Here is a 21,397-nt window from a genome sequence, read left to right as displayed (position 1 = left end):
TGCATTTGTTGCCCGAGATGGTTGTGAAAGCAAATGAAAATGATGGTCATGAGATTAAGCTACTTTTTAACTAAAACGTGTTGGAAAAAGTGCGTTTCACTTCAAATAATTTAGCAAACCATGTTAAAAGCGAATTAGGATGTTCTTTAATATTATTGTGCCTTCAAAAACTTTATTAGATTCTCAGTAGATTACTGATTTTGTAATAGTCTTTAAAATACATCCTTTATGTTCTTGTTGATTCTTTTTATGATAACCAGTATGTATGAGTGTATTTTCCCACTAACATTTTTCACTGTGACAGCTATTAAAATAGTGTTGATCTGATCTTGTAATATTTGGGTTATTATATATTATATGTTAGAGTAACCATATGCTTTAAGATAGTCCACAGAAGGATATCATATCTAAGCAAACTTAGTAAACCAGTGCTTCATGAAAGCATACAGTACAGTTACATACAGTAACTTTGTATTTATACATGCCGTGTACCAAATCAAGTTTAGCATTCACTCTAGGTACTTTGTTGTGTAATCACATTTTTGACCATGCCATCAGGCATTAAAGCATGTTGTTGCAGATTTACTGGACAGCAGAAATAAATCCTTGCCCTTTTAAGTACAATCTTTCCCTGAATCAAAGATTCTTTCAAAGGATCCCTCTCAAACTACAAGTGGGGATAATTGCTTTAAAAGTTTGTGTTCTACCTCTAAGAAAATTGGCTCATTGCCTCTTGCACTGGAGGTTTTCATGAGACCTGACACTTTGATTTATTTGACTTCAGGTTCAGTTCTTGTTCATAACACGTTCCGGAGTAAGCTGTTCTGTGGGTTTTATCGAAGGCCATTAAATAAAAGAAATATTTAGAAAAGTAACTAATTATTTAAGCACTTCATTAGAGAGAACAGCTTTACTTGTGGTTAGTGTACAGTACACCCATCTTGATGACCTTCCTCTGACTACCTCTCATTATGTATTTAAATGACTTGAAAGGTTCCCCCCCTACCTCTAATTTATTCTCTCAGATGTTAGAACCTTACTTAAAGATGCAGAAAGATTTTTTCTAACTTATTTTGGTGTCAGGCTAAGTAACTCCTATTAAGGAAAAACCAAAAAGTATAATTTCACCAGAAAGGATTCCAAAGCTTTTTCATGGTTATTGTGGATTTTAATTGGGAGTTTGTTCTAAGCAGATTCTGAGAGGTACAGCAGAAGCAGTGCATCTTGTGAGGTTCCAGAAGAGTCAGAGGGCTTCAAACATAGTTTTCCTGTGTTTGAAACTTAAGCCCACAGCATGTTAAGACTTCAGCCTGTTTACCTCTCTTTCATTTCTTTTGCTGGAGAGAGGAACTACAGCTCAGGTTTAATGTAACAATAAAATTATGATCTTGAGAACGACGATGACGTTTTTCTTTCTTCCTAGGTTCAATCAAAAATTTGAGACTTTGAAATTACAGGGAAGGACATTTATGAACCTCAGTGATGCTTCAACTTTTTATTGTTGAGGTCACAAGCGCTAGCATGAAATAATTTTTAATTAAGATACGCTGGTATAAAGTCAAGATCAAAGTTGAACTGCATGGCCATCTGAGCCATCAAACTATTCAAGAGATAACATGGGTTTTCCTCATGTAATCTTTGTTGTGAAGGAGGGCTGACAAGTCGTTAGTACAGTAAAAACATAAAGCTGAGAAAATTCCAGTGATAAACACTTCTTAAGAAGGAATGCACATTTATAGTTGTTTTGGGTGATGATAATCACACAGAGCAATTAAGGGCCTGAGGGCAGACTGTATTTGACCTCCCTAGCTCATCATTCCGTAAGCAAATAGTTATTTCCCAGTTTCCTGCTCAACTTACATAAGCCTCCAAGTGCCATAATGAACGTTAATGTTATTGTGCCATCAACTTCTTCCTGTGTTCTGCAGTCTTTTTGCTTTTTTACCTGGCCGTACCGGAAGAAACACTGTTTTGTGGAACTTGGCCTGTAAAGAAGTCCTCTCCATAGATGCACGAGCGTTATCATTACATTAGGTGAACCGGAACAGTTCACTGGCCTCACTAGATACTGTCCAGTGCCTTTTTTTCCAAGGGCTACCTGGACAGGGTCATACATGTCAGAGCATATGTAATGTGTAGAGAAGGAGAGCTTTTAACTAGTGATCACATGATGAATTTATGTCTGATTGTATGATAGGCAAGGCACAGAAGTATAAGGCCTATAGTAGACTTATGTGGTCTGTCAGAAAGGGTTGTCCACCCAAGTACTACAACATGAGTGGATGTGGGATTGAGAAATAGTGAAGTGAATGAAAAATACCTGGCTGGAGGTACAGATGTCAAATTCAAAAGAAAAAGCCCCATGGAAATTAATATTTTTTTTCCTTTAGTCTCAGTATAGTCTTGTAGTATAGTATAGTATAGGTTCCTTGAAAAAATATCATATATATGGCAATTATTAATTAAATGACTTAGTTTTCAAACTGACAGAGACCTCTTAGTAGCTTCATATATGCTGTGGTAGTACTTGAACAAATGCTCCATTTTGAATAGGGGTTGCTTGAAGATTTGAGTGAAAATATTTTTGATGGAGCAAAGACATGGAGGCAGTACCTTTCATCTCTTCTTTTTGTCAAAAAATCAGAGATATAGCTAGGAAAAATACCTACGTATAGTATTGATCAGATGCATTTCTAGCCCTGAGGAAAGGGGCTTACCAAGACTGGAGGGGTTTTTTTTAGCCTCAGCCTTGTTTTGACATGACTTCATATGTGATTGTAAGACGTTTTAGTCACTCTATCTCTTTATGGAAACTATTTTGCAATCCTTGCACACAAAATCTTTAATAAATGTAGATAGTATAACTGTCTTTCAGAAGGGATGTCTGTGAAAGTCTGTCCCTGAGACTGATAGTTTGTTTTTTTTTAATATACTAACTTTAATTTGGTAAAGGACTGGAAGTTGTATTTAGAATGACAGGAATTCTTTTCCTCTTTGAACTGTTCAGCATGTATCTTTGTACAAAGAAACATCAGTTCATTATTTTTTTCAGTGAGGAGCGCTTAAATTTCCATAGCCTAATCCGATTTTTTCATAGGACCACAGGGGAAAGCCAGGTATGTAGCTCTTAATCACTGGAAAGGAATGAAGTATACATTTATACTTGGGAGAGTACCTTGTGTGATAAAAAGAAGCTGTTCTACTGCTGCTAAGCTTTAGTATGGAGACATCAAGCATTCTAAAATCCAAACCCATCAGTATCTTAAACTTTAAATCAAGTCTCACAGTTATCAGTCTGTGGGCTTGTGTTTCCCACCCCTGTAGGCACCTTTTATATGTTTGCCATTTTCAGATTGTCTTCTATTTTATTTGTATTTTTTTTCAGATTCCCCTCATTTCTTTTCCTGAAAGCAATGCCTTTCAGTATTACCTAATCTTAGGAAAGATCTTGTAGGTTTCAGAAAAGTAAGTGAAACGATTTAGAAGTGAATGAACTTTTTTGCAAAGATAGTGAATCTGTCAGAAGAACCTCACCTTTTCCTCATTTATAAAATAAGAGGTGGCCTAGAACTACTGAGATTGTGATTGATAGAAACTTGTATCACTTTAACTTAGGCCTAACAGGGCAAATCTGAAAAGTAGAAGAAATAATTCTGCAACAGTTTCATATGTAAAATCACTCTCATCCTACATTGCTATAAAATGGTAGACTGTAGCCAGATCCCTCTGCACTTGAAGGCTAGGGGAAAAAAGTCAAGTGTCCTTTCAAATTTCGTATTTTCTTTCAGTGGGAGCACTGATTTATGTTTCTTTCTTCTACTAGCCTTTGACATTTATGAAACTTATCAGATGCTCTTCCCGTTGTTGAAATGGGTGAATAGGCTCAAAAGTTAGTAGGGGGGCAGAGATAAAGAAATGGAATCCAGGACACCAGCAGTTTTAGAGTCAATTCCAGTTAATATTTGTATTGACTTAGAGGTTAAAGCAACAACCAAACACCAAAATGGAAAAGAAAGCTGTATTAAAATATTGTGGGTTGTATTCTACAGACCAGTATCCTTTTCTGCATGGAGGAAAGTGTGACACAGCACTGACACTGGAGACCTGATATGTGATAACAAGAAGGAGAAACTCTAACAGTAGTATTTCTCACATATGCAGCTGCACAAATTATTTGGAGTGTAAAGTGGAGTACTCTGAAATAAGGAAATTCAAGAATTTTGGTTCCTCGTTTACACACAGATGCCAACCATATTATGTTTCAGCCTTTAATTATATGCTTATGCACTATTTTCACACACATGGTTACACATGCACATGCATGGGCATGTGCAAACACATGGAGAAAAGTGTGTTTCCTTCTGTGCACAGAACCGGGACTATTCATTTAATGAGAAACTGTAATAGTAGGCTTTATTTGCTACATGCTGTTCAAAGCTCAGTTTCAAGGAGTTACTCATTTCTTACTAACCTTTCCTGTGACTCCCATTACTGGATTCTTGAGTGCTTCAGCAACAGTAGCAAGTTTATTTTTACAATATCCTCCTAAAATGCAACTTTGTCTTCCGGTTTCACAGATGGAGGTGAGACAGAGCGAGACGATAGTCCAAAGTGTCCTCTAGAAGGTCAGCGTAGTGGACTATTGTGATAGTGATCAGTTTAAAATGCTTGGGACTAGATATTTACAAATTACTAAACATTTTGTAGCATGTGTTCAAGGAAACTGCAACTGTGACTGTCCGGCACTGAAGAGAAACTAAATCCAGAGAATCAGGTCTAGAAGAAAAAAATAAAATTAATGCTTGTTACTTCACGGTTAAATCTAGAGGAACTGTTTTGCTCATGAACTAATAATACTAGGGGCTGTCAGTTATAACCTGCTTGAGCACACGATGTACAACCTGTGTGAGAGAAGACTGGGATCCAGTGCAACCAGTGAAGGCTCTTAGCTGAGATACATATGCCAGTATTGGAGCATGGTAGGGTGCACGTTCATGCTTATGCACTTCAATCCTTTACAGATACAGAAGTTGGTTGTCTAATCAGACCACCCTCTGAAAGATAGAAATACTCTCCTGAGGGTAGATATTCGTTACAGCCTGTAGATTGGATACTTACTGTTCTTTGATGTCTTAGATAGAGCGCCAAGGTGCTATCATGATTATCTAGCATAAAATACACTGCAAGCCAAGAACAGTTTTTCTCATGCAGTCTTATTGTGGAGAAGGACTGACGAATCATTCGTAGAGACCTGGGATACAGAGATTGTCTTAGAGCAGTTAGACTTGCTAATCACAGAAAGTAACCATTGTTTGATGTTTCCATGAGAGAGCCTCCATTAACTGCAGTTGAACCTGGCTGACTGTGAAATTAAAAAAGGAGGCTCAGGTTTCAGAACAGTCCCTCAGGTGCTCCAAAGTATGCTAACTGGCACTGTGGGAGACCTCCTAAAACAAGTAAGTATACTTAAAGGAAAGAGGCCATGACAATATGAAAAGAAAACCTTTGTATTATCACTGAACCCGCAAAGTTGGTCGAGATCAGTCACACTTTGTTAACTCTTAAATGTCAGACTTTCATGAAATGCTCCTTTTCACTGAAGACTGATTCCAGCTGCACTTCTTCTGTGTTTGTTTCTCTACCTGTGGAATGAAGGAGGCAGATAGATTCCCATAGCTTCATATTTGTACAGAATTTAAAACTTTAGAAGCTAATATAATTTGTAAATATTAATAACGCTCATTTTATACCATGTTTATTATCAGTGAGACTGGAGTATAAGAAGGGCTGGATCCTTTGTCTCCAAAACTATCAATCAATCTTGGCGTCTCCTTAGAATCTTCAGTTTGTAATGCTCAGTTCTGTAGAAATAAATGAAAAAGTCCTAAATTCAGGATTATGACGTATTCTAGGATTAAGTGGAAGGTTTTAGCCAAGAATATGTACATATATCTGCTTATTCTACTTTGCTTCATGTGAAGGATCTTAAAAGCTCTTCCTGATTTTGAGAGAGAACGTCCTTTGACATTGATATTCTTGGGTATTTATCACAATATTCTTTGCAAATAACAACAGTTGGAAGGGTTTTTAGTATTTTATGTTTTCTATAATTTGAGAGTATGAAATTATTCTGAAATTTGGAGAGACATCCCTTTCAAGTATAATCAATATTACTCATTTCACTGTTTTGATATCTGAATATCATTCAGTTATATTTATGGTTCTTATGACACAAATATGTATTTTCAGATCTAGCAATGCTTTTTACAGAGATATTATTTCTAGGAGAAACATTTTGTATTTTTGCTCGTAGTTACAGTTGACCTCCATGTAATTGTCATTGTAACCTCAAGATTTAAAAGGAAACCTAAAGGTGATTGTGTCTCAAGGCTTGTGCTATGAAAAATGAGTAGAATATATTTCATTTCCTGATCTCATTTGTAGAATAGTCTTTGAACATTCACATGCTGCCAGTTCTTTGCCATTCAGTTGTTATTCAACAAAATATACCAGCAAAACAGTTATTTTATAATATGTAGCCTTAAAATTTTAAATGAACACACATAATCCGAATGATGTAATGTGGAATTTTAAAGAAGTAGTAAGTTAGAATCATGTGGAAGGATATTTACTAAGACAGGCCATGATATGCTCACTGACACCTAAAAGGCTTCTGGAAAAATGGTATTCAGTGTTTTTACAAGTAAATGTTATATCTTGTAATTCACTCTAATGTGTTTTCAAAGCCATGAAGCCTGTGCTGGTGATCCTCGGGAAACAGATTTGTCTGTTAGCCAACTAATTACCACATTAGAGCCCAGAGCAAGCACCTGCCAACTCCTTTATAAAATCGTGCTACACAAAGGGAAATAAATGGTGACAGATCTCTGTCCTGAATTTGTCCACATTGTGCTCCTGGATTCATTCTTCATTTCAGGTCATTATCTGGATGACCATAATTTTTGAACCATGAACTTTTTGCACTTAAAAGCTCCGTGCATTCTTTTCTGGTTGAAACTGCTAACTGCAACACATTGTTTCCCGTGATGTGAGGCCCTCGTCGTAGTGCCACTTCCACATCCCATTAAAAAAAGCTCAGAATCCAGACATCACACTGAGAACTTTTCAGAATGCTGCTTCTGATTTTGAACGCCAGGTTATTTTGAAAATGTATTATTTGGCTACTAGAAGGATACTGAGTCACTAAGTTTAGTAGTAGCATAGAATACAATTACATAAAAGAGTTTCAACTCCTAGTTGGAAGAATTTACAATTAAACGTAAGGAAATAAGCAAAAAAAGTGAGTATAATGGGAAGCAGAACAAGACTGTGTCTTAAACATTTTGGAGGTGTTTTTGGCTAGTCTTTTTGGTAGTTTATTGTTCTTCTTCTTGTTTCTTTTGTTAATTCATCTATTTGATTGTTTTCCATCTTCCTCAAGCTGTAAATCACAAAGGAAGTCATTTAATAAGCCTAGTCCTTTAGCCTTCTCTCTAGCTTTTAGTGGCATTATGAATTTTACGGGCTCGTTAAGGGAATAATAATCCTTAAAGACTATTTGGAAGATGAAGTAGGTAGGGAAGGACTTTTTTAGGTAAGAACATCATGGAAGAGAGCAGAGCGATATCTGCCAAAAAACACAAATGGAGCCTTATGGTAATGAAGAGAGGTTCAGGTGCAGCTACTTTAGAGAGAGAAAGAATTCATTTTTCTATGTTTTTATATGAGACTGTTAAAGTTTGAATTTAACGTTAAAATAAGAGGAAGAAGAGGAAGTTCCAGAGAGGTTCTGTGTGACACAAACAATACGTTATGGTATATGAAGTGTTATTCCAAATTGTATTCCTATCAGCATCTCTGTTTTTGTTTATTAGAAGAGGTTATATGGTCAGATAATGATAGAGGGAAATGGGGAGAAGGAAAAGAGGACAGATAGGATGAGATTGTAGCAGTACTCAAGGTGAGTGGTAACTGAGTATTGGGAAAAGTATTTTTGCTATGTTGACCAAAGTAAACAGACAGATCATGGCAGTGTTATAGGGAAAGAAACATCAAGATTTTGCTGACTTGCTGTGTAGGTCGGGGTAGGCCATAGTGAAAGATGATCTCCATAACGGATGATAAATCTAGAAGAAACTGTCAAATTCGGTGCAGTTGAGTTTAAAGTCAGTCTCTGCATGGCTTCCCATTATCAAATACATTTTATGTTTATGTTTGACCATAGTCCATCTGCTAAGAGTATTGCTGACCTGACTTGATTGGGTCATGTGTAGTGATCTGGATGTAAATTACAGATTGATAACCTGGAGCGAGTTCAGCAGAAGGCCACCAGGATGGTCAGGACTGGAGCCCTTGCCCCGTGAGGAGAGAGGGAGGGACTAGGGCTTGTTCAGCCTGGAGAAGAGACAGCCTTGGGGGACCAGGCAGCCCCAGTGCTAACAAGGAGGTTGTCAAGAAGACAGAGCCAGGCTCTTCACAGAGGTGTGTGGTGGGAAGATAAGAGACAACGGGCAGAACTTGGAACAAGAAAAGTTCATACTAGATATAAGGAGAAACTGTATCCCCATGAGGGCAGCCGAACAATGGAGCAGGGTCCCAAGAGAGGGTGTGCAGTCTCTATCCGTGGAGGTTTTCCAGACCCAATTGGTTAAAGCCCTGGGCAACCTGCTCTGATCTCATAGCTGGCCCTGCTTTGAGCAGGAGGTTGGACTAGAGACCTCCAGTCTGAATTATCCTGTGATCCTATGACAGATGGTAAGACAGTTTGAGCGATTGCACTATTTGCCAGATGCTTTCATTTATTTATTTCCCTTCTATAATGTCGATCATAATGATTCAGGGATAACAAATTAAAAATCCTAATTATTGCTAAGACTGCTAATTGACTTTTTACTGAGAAATTAATATTAAATGTTCATTTATCCTTGGTTCAGTTCTGTCTCCTCCCCTCCCTTTATATGAAAGCATAAACACATACACATCCTATATGCACACACAAAAAGAAGAAACAATGTGAAATTCCGTTTGCAAAAGTGCCTGGTTCTTTTAATTATTTTTCAGGGTTTCCTATTTCTTAATAGGAAACTTAATAATACTTAATAATAAGTAAACTTCATGTGTATTTGGAATTTAGTGAGTTCCTAGCAATGGCATACGGTTGATAATATCTGATACAAGCATGCTCATAGACAGCACTTTTTCTTAATAACATAGGACTATGCATTCATGGGGATGTATGACAGCAAGGATGCTTCTTATGGTAATTAATGTGTAATTTCATTAGGAAAAAGGGGTTTTTTGCTGTTTATTTCCTACTTTAAGATCAGCATTCCGAATTTGCAGAAGAAAGCTGATAGAATTTAGTAAGTAATAAACTGAAGGAGCTCTCTTAATACTTATAGAACTTAATATGCCTTCCAGAACTATTCAACAAAATGTCAGTTACATATTTTTCGAATATGTAATCTATGTGATGTTCGATTACTATTTGTTTTTTAAATCTGAAAAATGCCTCCAAAGTGTAACAGCCTCGAGTTTCAAGTAGCACAGTAGGGTATGTAATGCATATTTTAACGTGTTTTCTTTTAATTTGTCACACACACTTGTTGTGCGTGATTATATAAAAGTCCATATTTTTAGACCCAGTAGTACAAGTGTGTAAGATGTACTTCATTGGGCTAAAAGATTCAGAAGTCTAATTTATCTTGAGATATGCTCAGTCAAGTAGTTTTTCACAGCAGTTAGCTAACACTTCAAGCTCTAACAGTGCCCCTGAGCCATAAAAGAAATTTGCATGTAAGAAATGTTCTGAATCTATTAAAACCCCAGCTCAAAGCTAAGGAGTTGCTGTCATGTCTTTGTTGACTAACATGAAGTGAGATCTTACAAAAAGCTAGGCTGTGATTGACAGATGCCGAAGCTTAGGTTTTGATATGATTTTATGTTTCTTTCATGCACAGCAGTTTAAGTCTGGGACTGGAGCTTCAGAAAGACAGCAATCAATGGATCTGTGCAAAAATATACAAAATATATTACTCCTGGCAGTTGTCAAGGCAGAATTATTCAAAATATTATCTGAAATGCATTTGATCATACACTGGATGGTTTAATAATTTATATGGTACCTTATTAGCAAAATCTTATGTTTACTTTGCAACTGCCAAAACAAGATGAAAGGCTGCCTCCATGGAAATACAAGATGCTTGGCTCAAGTGGCTGTTTTTGCATTTCAGTTTGGTAATTTCCTTCCTCCCCTCATTTGGATTGATAATATCAGAATGTTATATGTTTAAATATTAGAGTACCTTTTCCTTTGTTGTGGTCCTTTTCAGTGATAGCAGTGCACTTTATTAACCACAGGTCTACCAAGAATTTCTGAGCTATCGTAGCTCAAATGAATATAAATAAATATTTCTGGAAACTTCTTTAGAAAAATATTTAGAGCAAATATTTTTCAGGTAACAAGGAGATTTTGGATTTAGTTTTAAATTCTACTGAATTGAAAGATTATGCTAATCTTCCCAGGTCTTGCAGCTACAAGAGTGTAATTTCTGAGCTCGGCTTAAGAAACTGTTGGATTCTGATTAGTGATTAAGCGTGGTAAATATCACCAGTTGAGAAAATTTCAGCTCAGAACATTACAGAAATGCTTGAAGATTTTCTTGAAGAGTAAATATAATACAAATATTTTACCTATAGGTGCAAATAAAGGCCTTTGCAGAATTATTAGTTCTATCAAATGAGAGCACAAGGGAGTGTCTAACTGACAGTTCAACAAATGAGATCTTTGCCTCCATCCAGCTTTTTTATGCCAAAGTTGCATTAAAAAATCTAATAAACTTGTTTTTTTTTTCTGTGGAGAACGCCCCTTAAAGCAGGAAACATGAGAGGTGTTCTGCAGCTATCTGGGATAGTTCTTCAAGGTGCAGTATATGGAGGGCATTAGGGAAGAAAACAGCAGCGGCTCGGAGCGCAGCAGTGCAGTATTGCAAACTCTGCAGCTCGTATAACAGCCCATAGAAGCAGCCGTAATCTAAATCTTGTCTGCTCTAGAATGCATAATTTTAGTTTTAGCTGCTATAATTCCTTCCTGTCCCCAACTTGTGTGCATGCAGTATATGCTACAGTATTTACTATATACTTTGCTAATACACCTTAAAACCAGTTTCTCAAACAGAGCGGCCTACAACAGGGCTTTTTGCCCATATGCAAACATTTGTATTATGTTATTCACTAGCACAGCTGGTACTATGATAGTTACATGACAGTAAGAACTGATTATATTCTAGATAGGCCCTTCACTGTTTTCCGGTGTGCACTGAAGGCCACGCCAGGCCTTAGCTCAGGCTTAAGAGAATGCAAGAATGTGTTCAGTTAAATGTAGCTGTTCCTCTTTGCCTTGGGAGTTTTGTCCTGTGTCTTACGGAGCTGCAGAACGGAGCTGCAGAAGGACAAGCATCTACCTGCAGGGGTGTCTGACAGATTATGATGTTTTTAAAAGCTGTTGTCCTAGTTGCGGGGGTGGGGAGGTCAAACGATTACCATTTTCTGAAGAACATCTCAGATGTACTGTTTTCACGAGCGCATTTTTTGTGTCACTAACAACTAAAATTTTCAAGGAAGATTGTGATATTGCCCATGCAATACCACAGACCAGTGCCCATGCCCATGTGTTGCAAGACATAATATGAGGGCAAACTAGAGAGTTGTTCTTAGAAAACTTTATGGATCAGATAAAAATATTCATTGGTGACTTTTCTTGAAACAAACTATACAACGGGCTTGTTTGAAGAGACTTACATTATCAAACAGAAATGCAGTATTGTTTTAAGCGATAACCTGTGAAATACATCTTAAAAGAATCATTTTAGTCTGTAACGAGTGATCTTTTTGTCCATGTAAGAACATCTTAATCTGGTATGAATTCATAAAGAATTCAGTTTGTAAGGTAATAGGAGTAGTATTTCGTATAAAAACCATAGTATGCCTCTATTGGAATAATAACTTCTGGTATTTAAAGGGTTTTACAATTTCTTGTTGGATCTGAGAGCTTTGTGCAAACATTTCAGAAAATGTGACTGCTAGTATAAGCAAACGCATCGGAGTTCAAAATATAACATGGAAGGAAAACAAAAACATAGTGCAGTTGTCAGAGTTATATCACCAACCTAGTTAAGTTTCCACGTTAGAGAATATTGTAAGAGAAAATCTCATCTACAGAAAGTAAAAAAAAAAGTTTAGTGTTTCAGTAAGATCATCCAATTTATGGGAAATATTATGATAAAATAAAGAGGAAAATGATGTTCACAACTTTGCAGAGATGCAGTAAGCCATATGCATTGTAATATACAGATTGCAGAATGAATGTTGACTGATCTGAGATATCCACCTTGTGCAGCTTGGCACCACACAGAGGTACCAATTTAGATACAGTGTGGAATCCAGATAAGTTTATCTGATGCTGAGTCTCCTGAAGACTGGCTGACTTAACTCAGATGCGGTGCCACTGGGGGCAGCTCTGACTGTGGGGATAGTGGTCCATCACCACCAGAACTTTACAAACCTTGCTAAATTTTCTTTGGTCATTCTGTCTTATTAGGAGTATGCAGTACTGCAAAATGCATATTGAGGTGCATAGTGCATAGTGGTTTAAGAAAATAATATTATACAAAACAAGAACAGTATAGGCTATTCATGATCAAGATAATGCTGACAAGATAACATTGTTATATGCTGGAAAATGGAAAAAATGGAAAATGGAAATGAAAGGCCAGCGAAATTACTGCTGAGGGCTACTGCACAGTGACATGAATGACTGTGTGAGAACACTAATGTATTTAACTGTTCATATAGAAAAAAATTCTCTCTCAAACTTCTCACAAGTTGTGACTTGTATTTGGGAGTTTTTGCTGGTTATTCACAGTTTTGCAGGTACAGGTATGTAGGAACTCAGGCTGAGAAAATGACCATGTAGGAGAGAGTGAGAAGGCCCTTTATAAGGTATTGGCCTTTTTCTCTGTTTTCAAGTTAATAACATCTAATTTGGAACAACTAAGTATTCAGGACTTCCCAGTTTTGCTGCTTATTAAAGTATGTAGAAGCATTTAATAAGCCATGTAGTCAGCCAAATTTGAAAAGTCATGAATCAGTGAAAATAATTAAATATCAGAATAAATCAATCTTGGGTTGTACTGATATCTTTACAGCCTTATCCATTCTTTTAAATCATCTTAGCCTTTAGTATTAACATACAAAAAACATGTAAAAATTGCTTGTGACCATAAACTGTGTGCCTTAGATTGGGAGAGTTTTGTAAGACCTGCCAAGGAAAGAATGGCTTTATAAATCTCAAAAAATAATATATTGCAGATGAGTTTTGATTCGTATATATGAAATCTGTAATAGTTGATACTCTGTCAGTTTATTCTGCATTTAAAGGGTTTTGTATTTATCAGCTCTGATATTTTTGGAATAAGATAGTTGTGGCCAGTTATTAATATTTCAGATGCCTTAGGAATTGTTTGTAATTACTTACTTGACATGAACCAGTTTGCCTACATCTTTGATGGAGCTATTGTACTCTGCATGACAGGCTGAAGTCCTGGAATCCTTTCATTGTCGTGCCTTGCATTGCAGAGAGCTATGCCTTGATTTGCTTTCCTATTTATTTTTTAATCTCTTTACCTAGTTGATAATCTTTTTGGTGCGGTACATATAAGAAGTCATCCTCCTTTCATACGTCATAATCTTCCTCCTGTATAATTTGTAATCTAAATCAACAATACCTCAGATGTTAGAACAGCACTTATGTCAGGCTGTCATTTGCCCCTTTGATGCTTACTTACCTAATCAGTAGTAATCATTATTTTCCTTCTGCAATTACTATAATGGAACTGATTCCTGAAATGGAAAACAGAAGACAGTTATAGACAGTTTGGAGGGCGCTGTCAAGCTTTCACAGGGGCAGGCACATTTCATGGAACTTTTATATTGGTCAGAATTTGCCCAGAAATGTGCTTGGTGAAGGAGTAAAGCAGGCATCCGGTCTGTATTTTCATGTGATCCTGTTTCAGCTGCTTGGAAATACAAGATTTTCCGAATAGGTACTTTCTGGGTGGCCTGCTTTGCCCTGCTTGTTTCCTACAAAGTGTGAAAGAAGAAAAAAAGAATGGATTCATCAAAATCCTTTTTTACGTGGAAGATTTACGTGGAAGATTTTACCAATTAAAAACCTAGTTGTGTTCATTTGAATTTCTAAGAGGTTATTGAAATAGAGGGAAGAAAAAAAGAAATGAAGAACTGAAATACTGGCTCTTATGATGCAAGACCATTAAACCATTTTTTATGCTTTCTTTATCACTTAATGCATCTTGCAAATGCCATCAGATTACAGTTTAAGTAGATATTTTTAAATATCTGCAACGCTAGTATGCTGAACAAGGTAGCAAGAGAAAAAAGTTTCTTATTCTTTCCACTTGGATTTTAAGCTGAAATAGTCACTCAACATCTGTAACTGTGCTGCAGTTAAAAGTCCTTGTGTTCGGGGGGATCTTGGTGCTCGCAATCAGGTTGAGCATGGTAATGGCAGGCACAGCAGGCAATTCAGATCCAATATGCTGAATGAGAAGGTGAGTGTTTTAGCACAGCTGCCTCCTGAGGGTCAGGGGAAAAGCCCAGTGGGAGGATTTTCAAGCACCACTAAGCTGGCACACCAGGAGACGATGACTGACTTTGGAAGAACTGGGCTGCGCAAAGGACGGTTGTGCAGTGGTCCACTTTATCACTAGCTAGACATTTCTTTTGAAGAAGCAATAAGTTTCTTCAAAAGAAAGGCAGCAAAATAAACAAATAAATAAAAAATCCTGAAATAACTGTCTCTGATGACATTGAGGTCTGGGGATTTGTTTCTGTTCCTAACAGCTTCATTGATTTGGCAGTTAATTTCATTAGAAAGATTGACTCTGTGTGGCATCAGTAGGAATTCTGTATGAAAATCAGATGACCTGATGATGCTGAATTGTTGTTTGTCTTAAAAAGGGATGTTATTTTGAACCACAATGCTAAAGGGAAATTTAATTTCTATTTGAAACATACGGTCAGAAATACACAGCACGGTTTCAGTCTTAATACCTGCATTTCTTTGCAGGAGTTCAGGCATGCACCACAGAATGGCTCAAAGTGGAAAGCACACCCTTCTGCTGAGATCCCAGTGAAAACACCGTTCAGCTCCAGGATGCCTTTGCAACTCCTGTGGCCACAGGAAGGAGGTGGACTGAAGATACTGTCTATCAGTCTAGCTTTACTGGCAGTTCTTGTTACGTTTTACTATGGAGGGATGTAAACAGAACAATGAACTGAAAGAAGCTTTTCTGAAAACAATAAAAGTGCTGTTTAAAGTCTTCAAATGAAATACTTTAACCAACAACTTTCTTAAAATATATATATATATGAAAGTTGTACTCCTCCTACGCCTTTCCTGTTATTTACAGCTCTAGAGATACCTCTCTGCCACTATTTGAAAACTTTGGTTGGTATATCAAAAAAAAGTTAGTCACATCTTTCCTCTTCCTTCTTTTTCTGAAATGATGCAATGTTTGCATTATTTATTCTTTCATATCTGCTGTTGCAGGTAAAATTGCATAAAAGAAACTCATGAAATTGTTAAGGAATCTTTCCATTGAGTGCTGTTGGTAATCTTTTATAGGTAGAACATTTAAAGCTTCCTTAAAAGATTTTGCTTAATACAGTGTGATGGTTTGATATGTGTCTTTTTACATTAGAATCAGATATTAAATATAAAGACTACTGGGCCATTAAAGTCTGTCATTTGTTGCTATTGATTGTGCTGTGAATTTTTGGCCTGCCATCTTGCCTCTGTCCAGTTCAGAATGAGTTATTAAGCTTTTTTAATGCAACAAGAATTAATTTTTACAAAGCAATAGTTTGAAAGGTATTGTTTTTTATTACTGTATGGGAAGATGGAGGTCTGGTGGTGGAATTCTGCTGGAAGGTGGATTTAAAACATTCTCTTTGGCCCTAATATAATGCCCAGAGAGCCAAACATGAATCTTGTATTAGCTGTGCATTGCATGAGACTGTGTATAAGAAAATACTGCTTTCTTAGTGAAGAGGTTACATTTTACACACTGCATATTTGTACTTACCTTCTGCAGCAGTTTCTGTTGTGGCAGGATCTTCACACATCTTGAGATTGTGCTGGTCAGTCAGGGATGGGAGAACATGCCCAGCTGTGGGGCAGCTGACCCCACAACATTGTTCATTTCCTCATTCCCTGTCACCTTGCTGGATCTTTACCCAAACTTCCACTTGCAAAGTCAATTTAAAGTCCTAAGGTCAGGGACTGTCTTTTTTAGTAGAGTTTTTGTGTAGTACCCAGTACAGACTCAGCTGAGCTCCCTACATGGCTCTGCAGTGCAGATAATTATTCCCCTGGGAAGGATGCTTTGGGCTTTACAAGGTTCATAACAGGGTTCATAACAATTACAGATAAGTAATCTGGAAGTTCCACCGTGATTTTTCCAGTACAGCCTGTAGATTATAAAAACAAATGTAACCTTCTTCAGGAAACCAGGTATGTAATGACTTAAATATTATATTTCTTATTTCAACCACTGAAGGTCATGAGCCAAGACTCAAAATGAGATTTAAGAAAAAAAAAAGTGCTCTAGATTTGCTTCTAGTTGTCTTTTCAGGCTTTTATATACAACCAGGAATATGTAAGAACTAGTTACTTCCATTTTTAACAGATTGGAAATTTTCAAAAAAACCCTTTTGACTGCAGGAGCTGAAGTTTTCAGGAAAGCACCACATATTTCTCAGAAAAACTATGAGTTGACAAAATTATTAAATCCCAGTCAAATCTTTACATTTGATGGCAGTAGACTGTGCAAATATGTTCTATGCCTCTAGCAGTCTTGCTGTCAGCCTCTCTAGCTTATCATAAAAATTACAGACTCATTGCATAAACTGTTACAGAGATTTAAAAAGCTTGTGATTTAGATTCTATGCATCATTGGCTTTAATGGGAACAACTTATTTTCTCGGTAATAATGCAACATATAGAAAGAAGGTGAAGATTTGTCTATAGATAAAATTATCCACATATGCAGTATATTCTTAAACTGAGCTTTCTGCTGGTATGTAGAAAATATTTGTTATCAAGTATTTTATCATCTTCCTTTAGATTTTGAGAAGGCTTTTTGACACTTTATCATAGAAAAAGAGAGCATTCTTTTGTTTCCATTTATCTACAGCTGAAGCTTTTAAAAGCTACTGAGCTAAACAAATTAATTTTGATCAAACAGCTCACCTGAACCTTCAGGCAAAACTCCAACTGTGCGTTGCTTGAAGCTACAGTTGAGGGCCACTGGGAAACTTCAGTGAGCATAGTGTGAAGTAACTCTGTCTACTGTATGGAGCAGGTTGACCTGAACACATTTGATCTGTGATTTTTTGCTCACATTTGGCTCTGTAAATGTGTCAGGTGATGTTTTTAATTTTTACAACAGTATTATGTTTGAGGCTTACCTCCACAAAGTTCTTTCTCTTTGCCAGCCACCGGACTGGGGGACAAATCCGATACACTCTGATTTAATGAGGACGTTGCAGGAGAAGTTTAACCGAAGTCAAAACATGACTCTTACATATGCATAAATACACTCATCAACAGAGAATATGTCTAGCTAATAAGCAATCTACCTTCAATGTCTTTTCTTTATTTTTTTTAAAGCAAAGGAGAACCTAATTTCTTTGTGATACCAAGAAAGTCTCAATTATTTTTCTTAATATCTGTGGTAGCTCTGAGTCCTCTTTAGCTGTTTCCAGTGAGGAATCTTGCAAAGCACAAAACTTGAATAGCAAGGACATCATGAATCTCTTCTGAGCAACATTAAGCATACTTTTTTGTCCTATGTATGCATGGTTTTGGATGCTGGAGGGGTTTGTCATTTAATCTTTTTGTTAGTGGTATTAATGTTATCCTTGTTTACAAAAAGAACATAAAATAAAAATTATTTTTGTCTGCAAGGCTTGTTATATAAAGAAAAAAGAGAGAGAAAGGAGGAGAAAGTACCTTTTGAGGAGAGTTCGTCCACCTCTGTCACATCATTGCCTGCACGTTTCTGAGCACCTGACAGCTTCTGTTAATTTAGTTTCACTCCCCAGTTCAACCTCCCGTATGGAAAGCTGGAGTGATTTTTGAGTAACAGCAAGTAATATCTGAAGTGGCAGCAACTGGCAACTCTGACATTGAGCTTGGCTGTGGCCATTACCCAGAATCCTTCCTCTCTCCTTGAGAAGCAATTACAATTTCACAGGTTGGAATTAAAATTCCCTGCAGTATGCAATAGAGTAACTGAAACTGTCAAAGTGATTTCAAGCTGCTAATCTCTTGCTGCTCTGAGAGTGAAAATAGAGCCCCTCTTACCCATGCACAGGTCTGACAGCTTAAAAACTCCAGATTTCCAGTACATTTAAATACATATGGAGAGTGGCTTGATCTGCTCACACAGAGGATATCTATAAAGATGTTATGTCTATGAACATTTGTGTGTTAATAACAAGCCTGTCTTTTTTAACTTTATGATGTGGGTAACTTCAGGGACTAAGACAAAGATAAAAGAAGTCTCATACAAGAGATCTGAGAATTTGGAGGGATGAGTAGGCATGTGCCTGTCTGTGTGAGGTTCCTGTAAAATCTTTATTTAGATATTCTTGAACATGCAATATTTTTTGCCAAAAAAATGGGTTACGAGTTTCCTGAATCTTATTTTTAAATATTATTTGTATCCAAGTTTTATTATGAGTGCACTTTGGTTTACTTTATAGATAAAACAAAAAACATTTAGAAATCTCTAAATTGAAAGAAATACCAGTAGGAAAGCTGCAAAGCAGGTTCAAACTAGGGCACAGAGCCCACAGAGTTAGAGATCAGCTGCAAAACACCATTTGACTTGTTTGGAGACAGGGTTCACCCGCTAGGTAATTAAAATTAGAATGATTACTGGAAAGTGGGTTTGTACAAATGTCACTTAATGTCTTCTTTTAGTTACTTATTTCATTTATGCAGGTGTAACTTCAAAGTGAATCCTTTTTTCTTCAGAGTAAATGAAGACACTTCGCTAGCTGATGAAACAGAGAAGAATTATGAATAGTTCTATTTTAATTTTAGCCTGATAGAAAATAAAAAACCTAGCAAATAATCATATCTCTGCACCTGCTTGCATTGCAACGTCTGTTAGCTCCCACTTGGGAAGCTGTGGTTTTGATTTTGGACCTTTAATGCTGTAGTTCTCATAGCACTGTGTTGTGACAAGCTGGATGTCTGAAAAGAGATGAAGATGCCTGTGTTCCCGTCAAAAACCTAATCAAACTGATGGCAGAAAAGATCCTCAGATCTCTTTATTTGGCTATTCTGAACCTCTCTCTTGCGCCTTTTTCCATGTGCACATCTCTCCATTCTCTCTCTTCTGTCATTCAGATTCTCTTCTCATTCTCAACTCTCTTCTCATTCAGATTCTCCCAAGAACTCCTTTATCAATGTCAGGAACTATAAGAACAGTTCTGCAATGTGTTTAGTTAAGTTTCCATGTGATCCTCTTAGGAAACAATGGTAAGAAAGAGGAAGCTAAGGATATTTGGTCCAGTGGTTAAGGTGTTTTGAATGATCAAAGAGCATGAGATACTCTTGTGCAACAGTATAAGAGCTGTGTTAGCACCTAAAATAGATCATTAAGGTTTATCTTGTGCATCCTCCTCTTTCTCCACTAGCAATCATTAGTTGCTTCCTTTTATAATCGCACTTTGTATATACCGCTTGAAGAATCCAGAGTGACTAAGTTACCTGTTTCAGGGCAGACTGAAGTACAGTAATAACACAGTCTGAAATAAGCAGGTAGATGTAGTCCCCCAAAACAAGCAACAAATGCAGCATCATACACCTCTTTTTGTCATATGGCTTAGTCTTGTATTCACAGCTGACCTTTTCCTTGGAGTTTTAGTTGTTAACATGCTAATTCCGGGTGTCAGAATCCCCCTGTGCAGAAAGCTAATATTAGAAAAACAAAAAACAAAAAAAACCCTTGTCTGTGTTTAAGTAAAAGAGGGTATTATTTAGTAGCTGCACCACCAGATAAGTACATTAGCAACACAGAAGGGACCAAAATATTGCCCACTGACAACCAGAAGCTCTTCTTTGCAACTTTTTCTTCTTTTCTCTCAATACTTAATCTATGCTTCTAGGGTGTCTTTCTGCCCTGGCAAAACTTGACCAGATCAGGAGTGGAAAGATCAGTGGTTTTTGGTGGTGGTGGTCTGGGGTTTTTTCCCCCACAGTGGAGGAGAAACAAGATGTGTGAATCGTGCCCCACAAATGGAGAAAGGATAGCATTTGGGGATCTACTTGACAGTCTCTATTTTCTTGGAAACTATTTAGTGATGATAGCTGTTCTTCTTGAAAAGCAGTGTTAACGCAATATATATATTACAGAGTATGGTCTTGGACGTTTTGCTGAATGCTGGTTGCAGGTAATGGAATAAAATCCCATGCTGGTGACCAGAGAGGGATTCAGACTGGTGCTTACAACTTGCCTACTTTAAATGTTCCATCTGTCATCGAGTGTGAGAACAGGCTGGTTGTGCTCAACTGAGCATAGAATAAGTGTTTACTCCCTTCCTGGGTGGTGGTAGTGGTGGGGACTGGTGTACAAATGGTTAGCTTGCAATGAGTTACAGGTTAGAGGAGAAGTCTGGGGATGATGAAACACACAAGAAAGGTGGCCATAATTTTTTAGTGCATAGTGCAAGTTGGGGGGCTGAGGGAAATGCATGTGTTGAAATCCTGACATCGTGGGAAATTTAACTTTGCATAGTTAGGATCTCATTATAGTAAAATCTAAAGAATAAGACTGTTTTATGGTGCTTGGAATACTTTGCTGCACAGACACCCTTTCCAACTGCTCATAACTCTTGAGGTTACTGTGGTGCATTAGACCGGTTCGTTTCACCACGCTAGCTACTTCACACTAGTATCCCAGAGGGGAAAAAAAAAAAAACAATCCATCTCGTCTGGACTCTATCTGTGATCCAGGCATGTGCAGGGTTTTATGAAAGAGGGCACTTCAGCTAATTACTGCTATCACCCTGTTTGATCAAAGCATTATATTTGTTATTGCAAGGTAAGCAGGCAAAATGAGTAAACTGTGACCAGCTAAGGAACTTGCTTGGTCCAGTGGCATTCAGTAAATTATACGTACCATTTAATGACTGCAAACTTGGAATGTTCGCTGGGTTTTTTTTTTCAGAGCACCTCCATTCCGTTTCTTCCCTGTGAGGCTGCCTTCTCTCTTATCCTCTCTTCCAGTGGAAGCTGCTTTGCCTG

The 21,397-nt window shown here is 37.2% G+C and overlaps 1 protein-coding gene across 8 annotated transcripts in view; it reads left to right on the top strand.

Annotated features, from left to right (window-relative positions):
- Nucleotides 1-21,397, top strand: part of CDKAL1 (CDK5 regulatory subunit associated protein 1 like 1) — a 563,996-nt gene that overhangs the window by 416,576 nt on the left and 126,023 nt on the right. For 2 of the 8 annotated variants that reach the window (XM_068931682.1, XM_068931683.1), the window contains one exon: nt 15,146-15,823. The exons of the other annotated variants lie outside the window; for them this stretch is intronic. In XM_068931682.1, coding sequence (XP_068787783.1) covers nt 15,146-15,340 — 195 coding nt within the window. In that variant the 3' untranslated portion in view covers nt 15,341-15,823. Of the gene's footprint in view, nt 1-15,145; nt 15,824-21,397 lie in introns of those variants that run through there. 8 annotated transcript variants of the gene reach the window in all.

This window comes from Struthio camelus, chromosome 2 (genome assembly GCF_040807025.1).
Source record: "Struthio camelus isolate bStrCam1 chromosome 2, bStrCam1.hap1, whole genome shotgun sequence".
NCBI lineage: Eukaryota > Metazoa > Chordata > Aves > Struthioniformes > Struthionidae > Struthio > Struthio camelus.
This window is presented reverse-complemented; position numbering and strand designations above follow the sequence as displayed.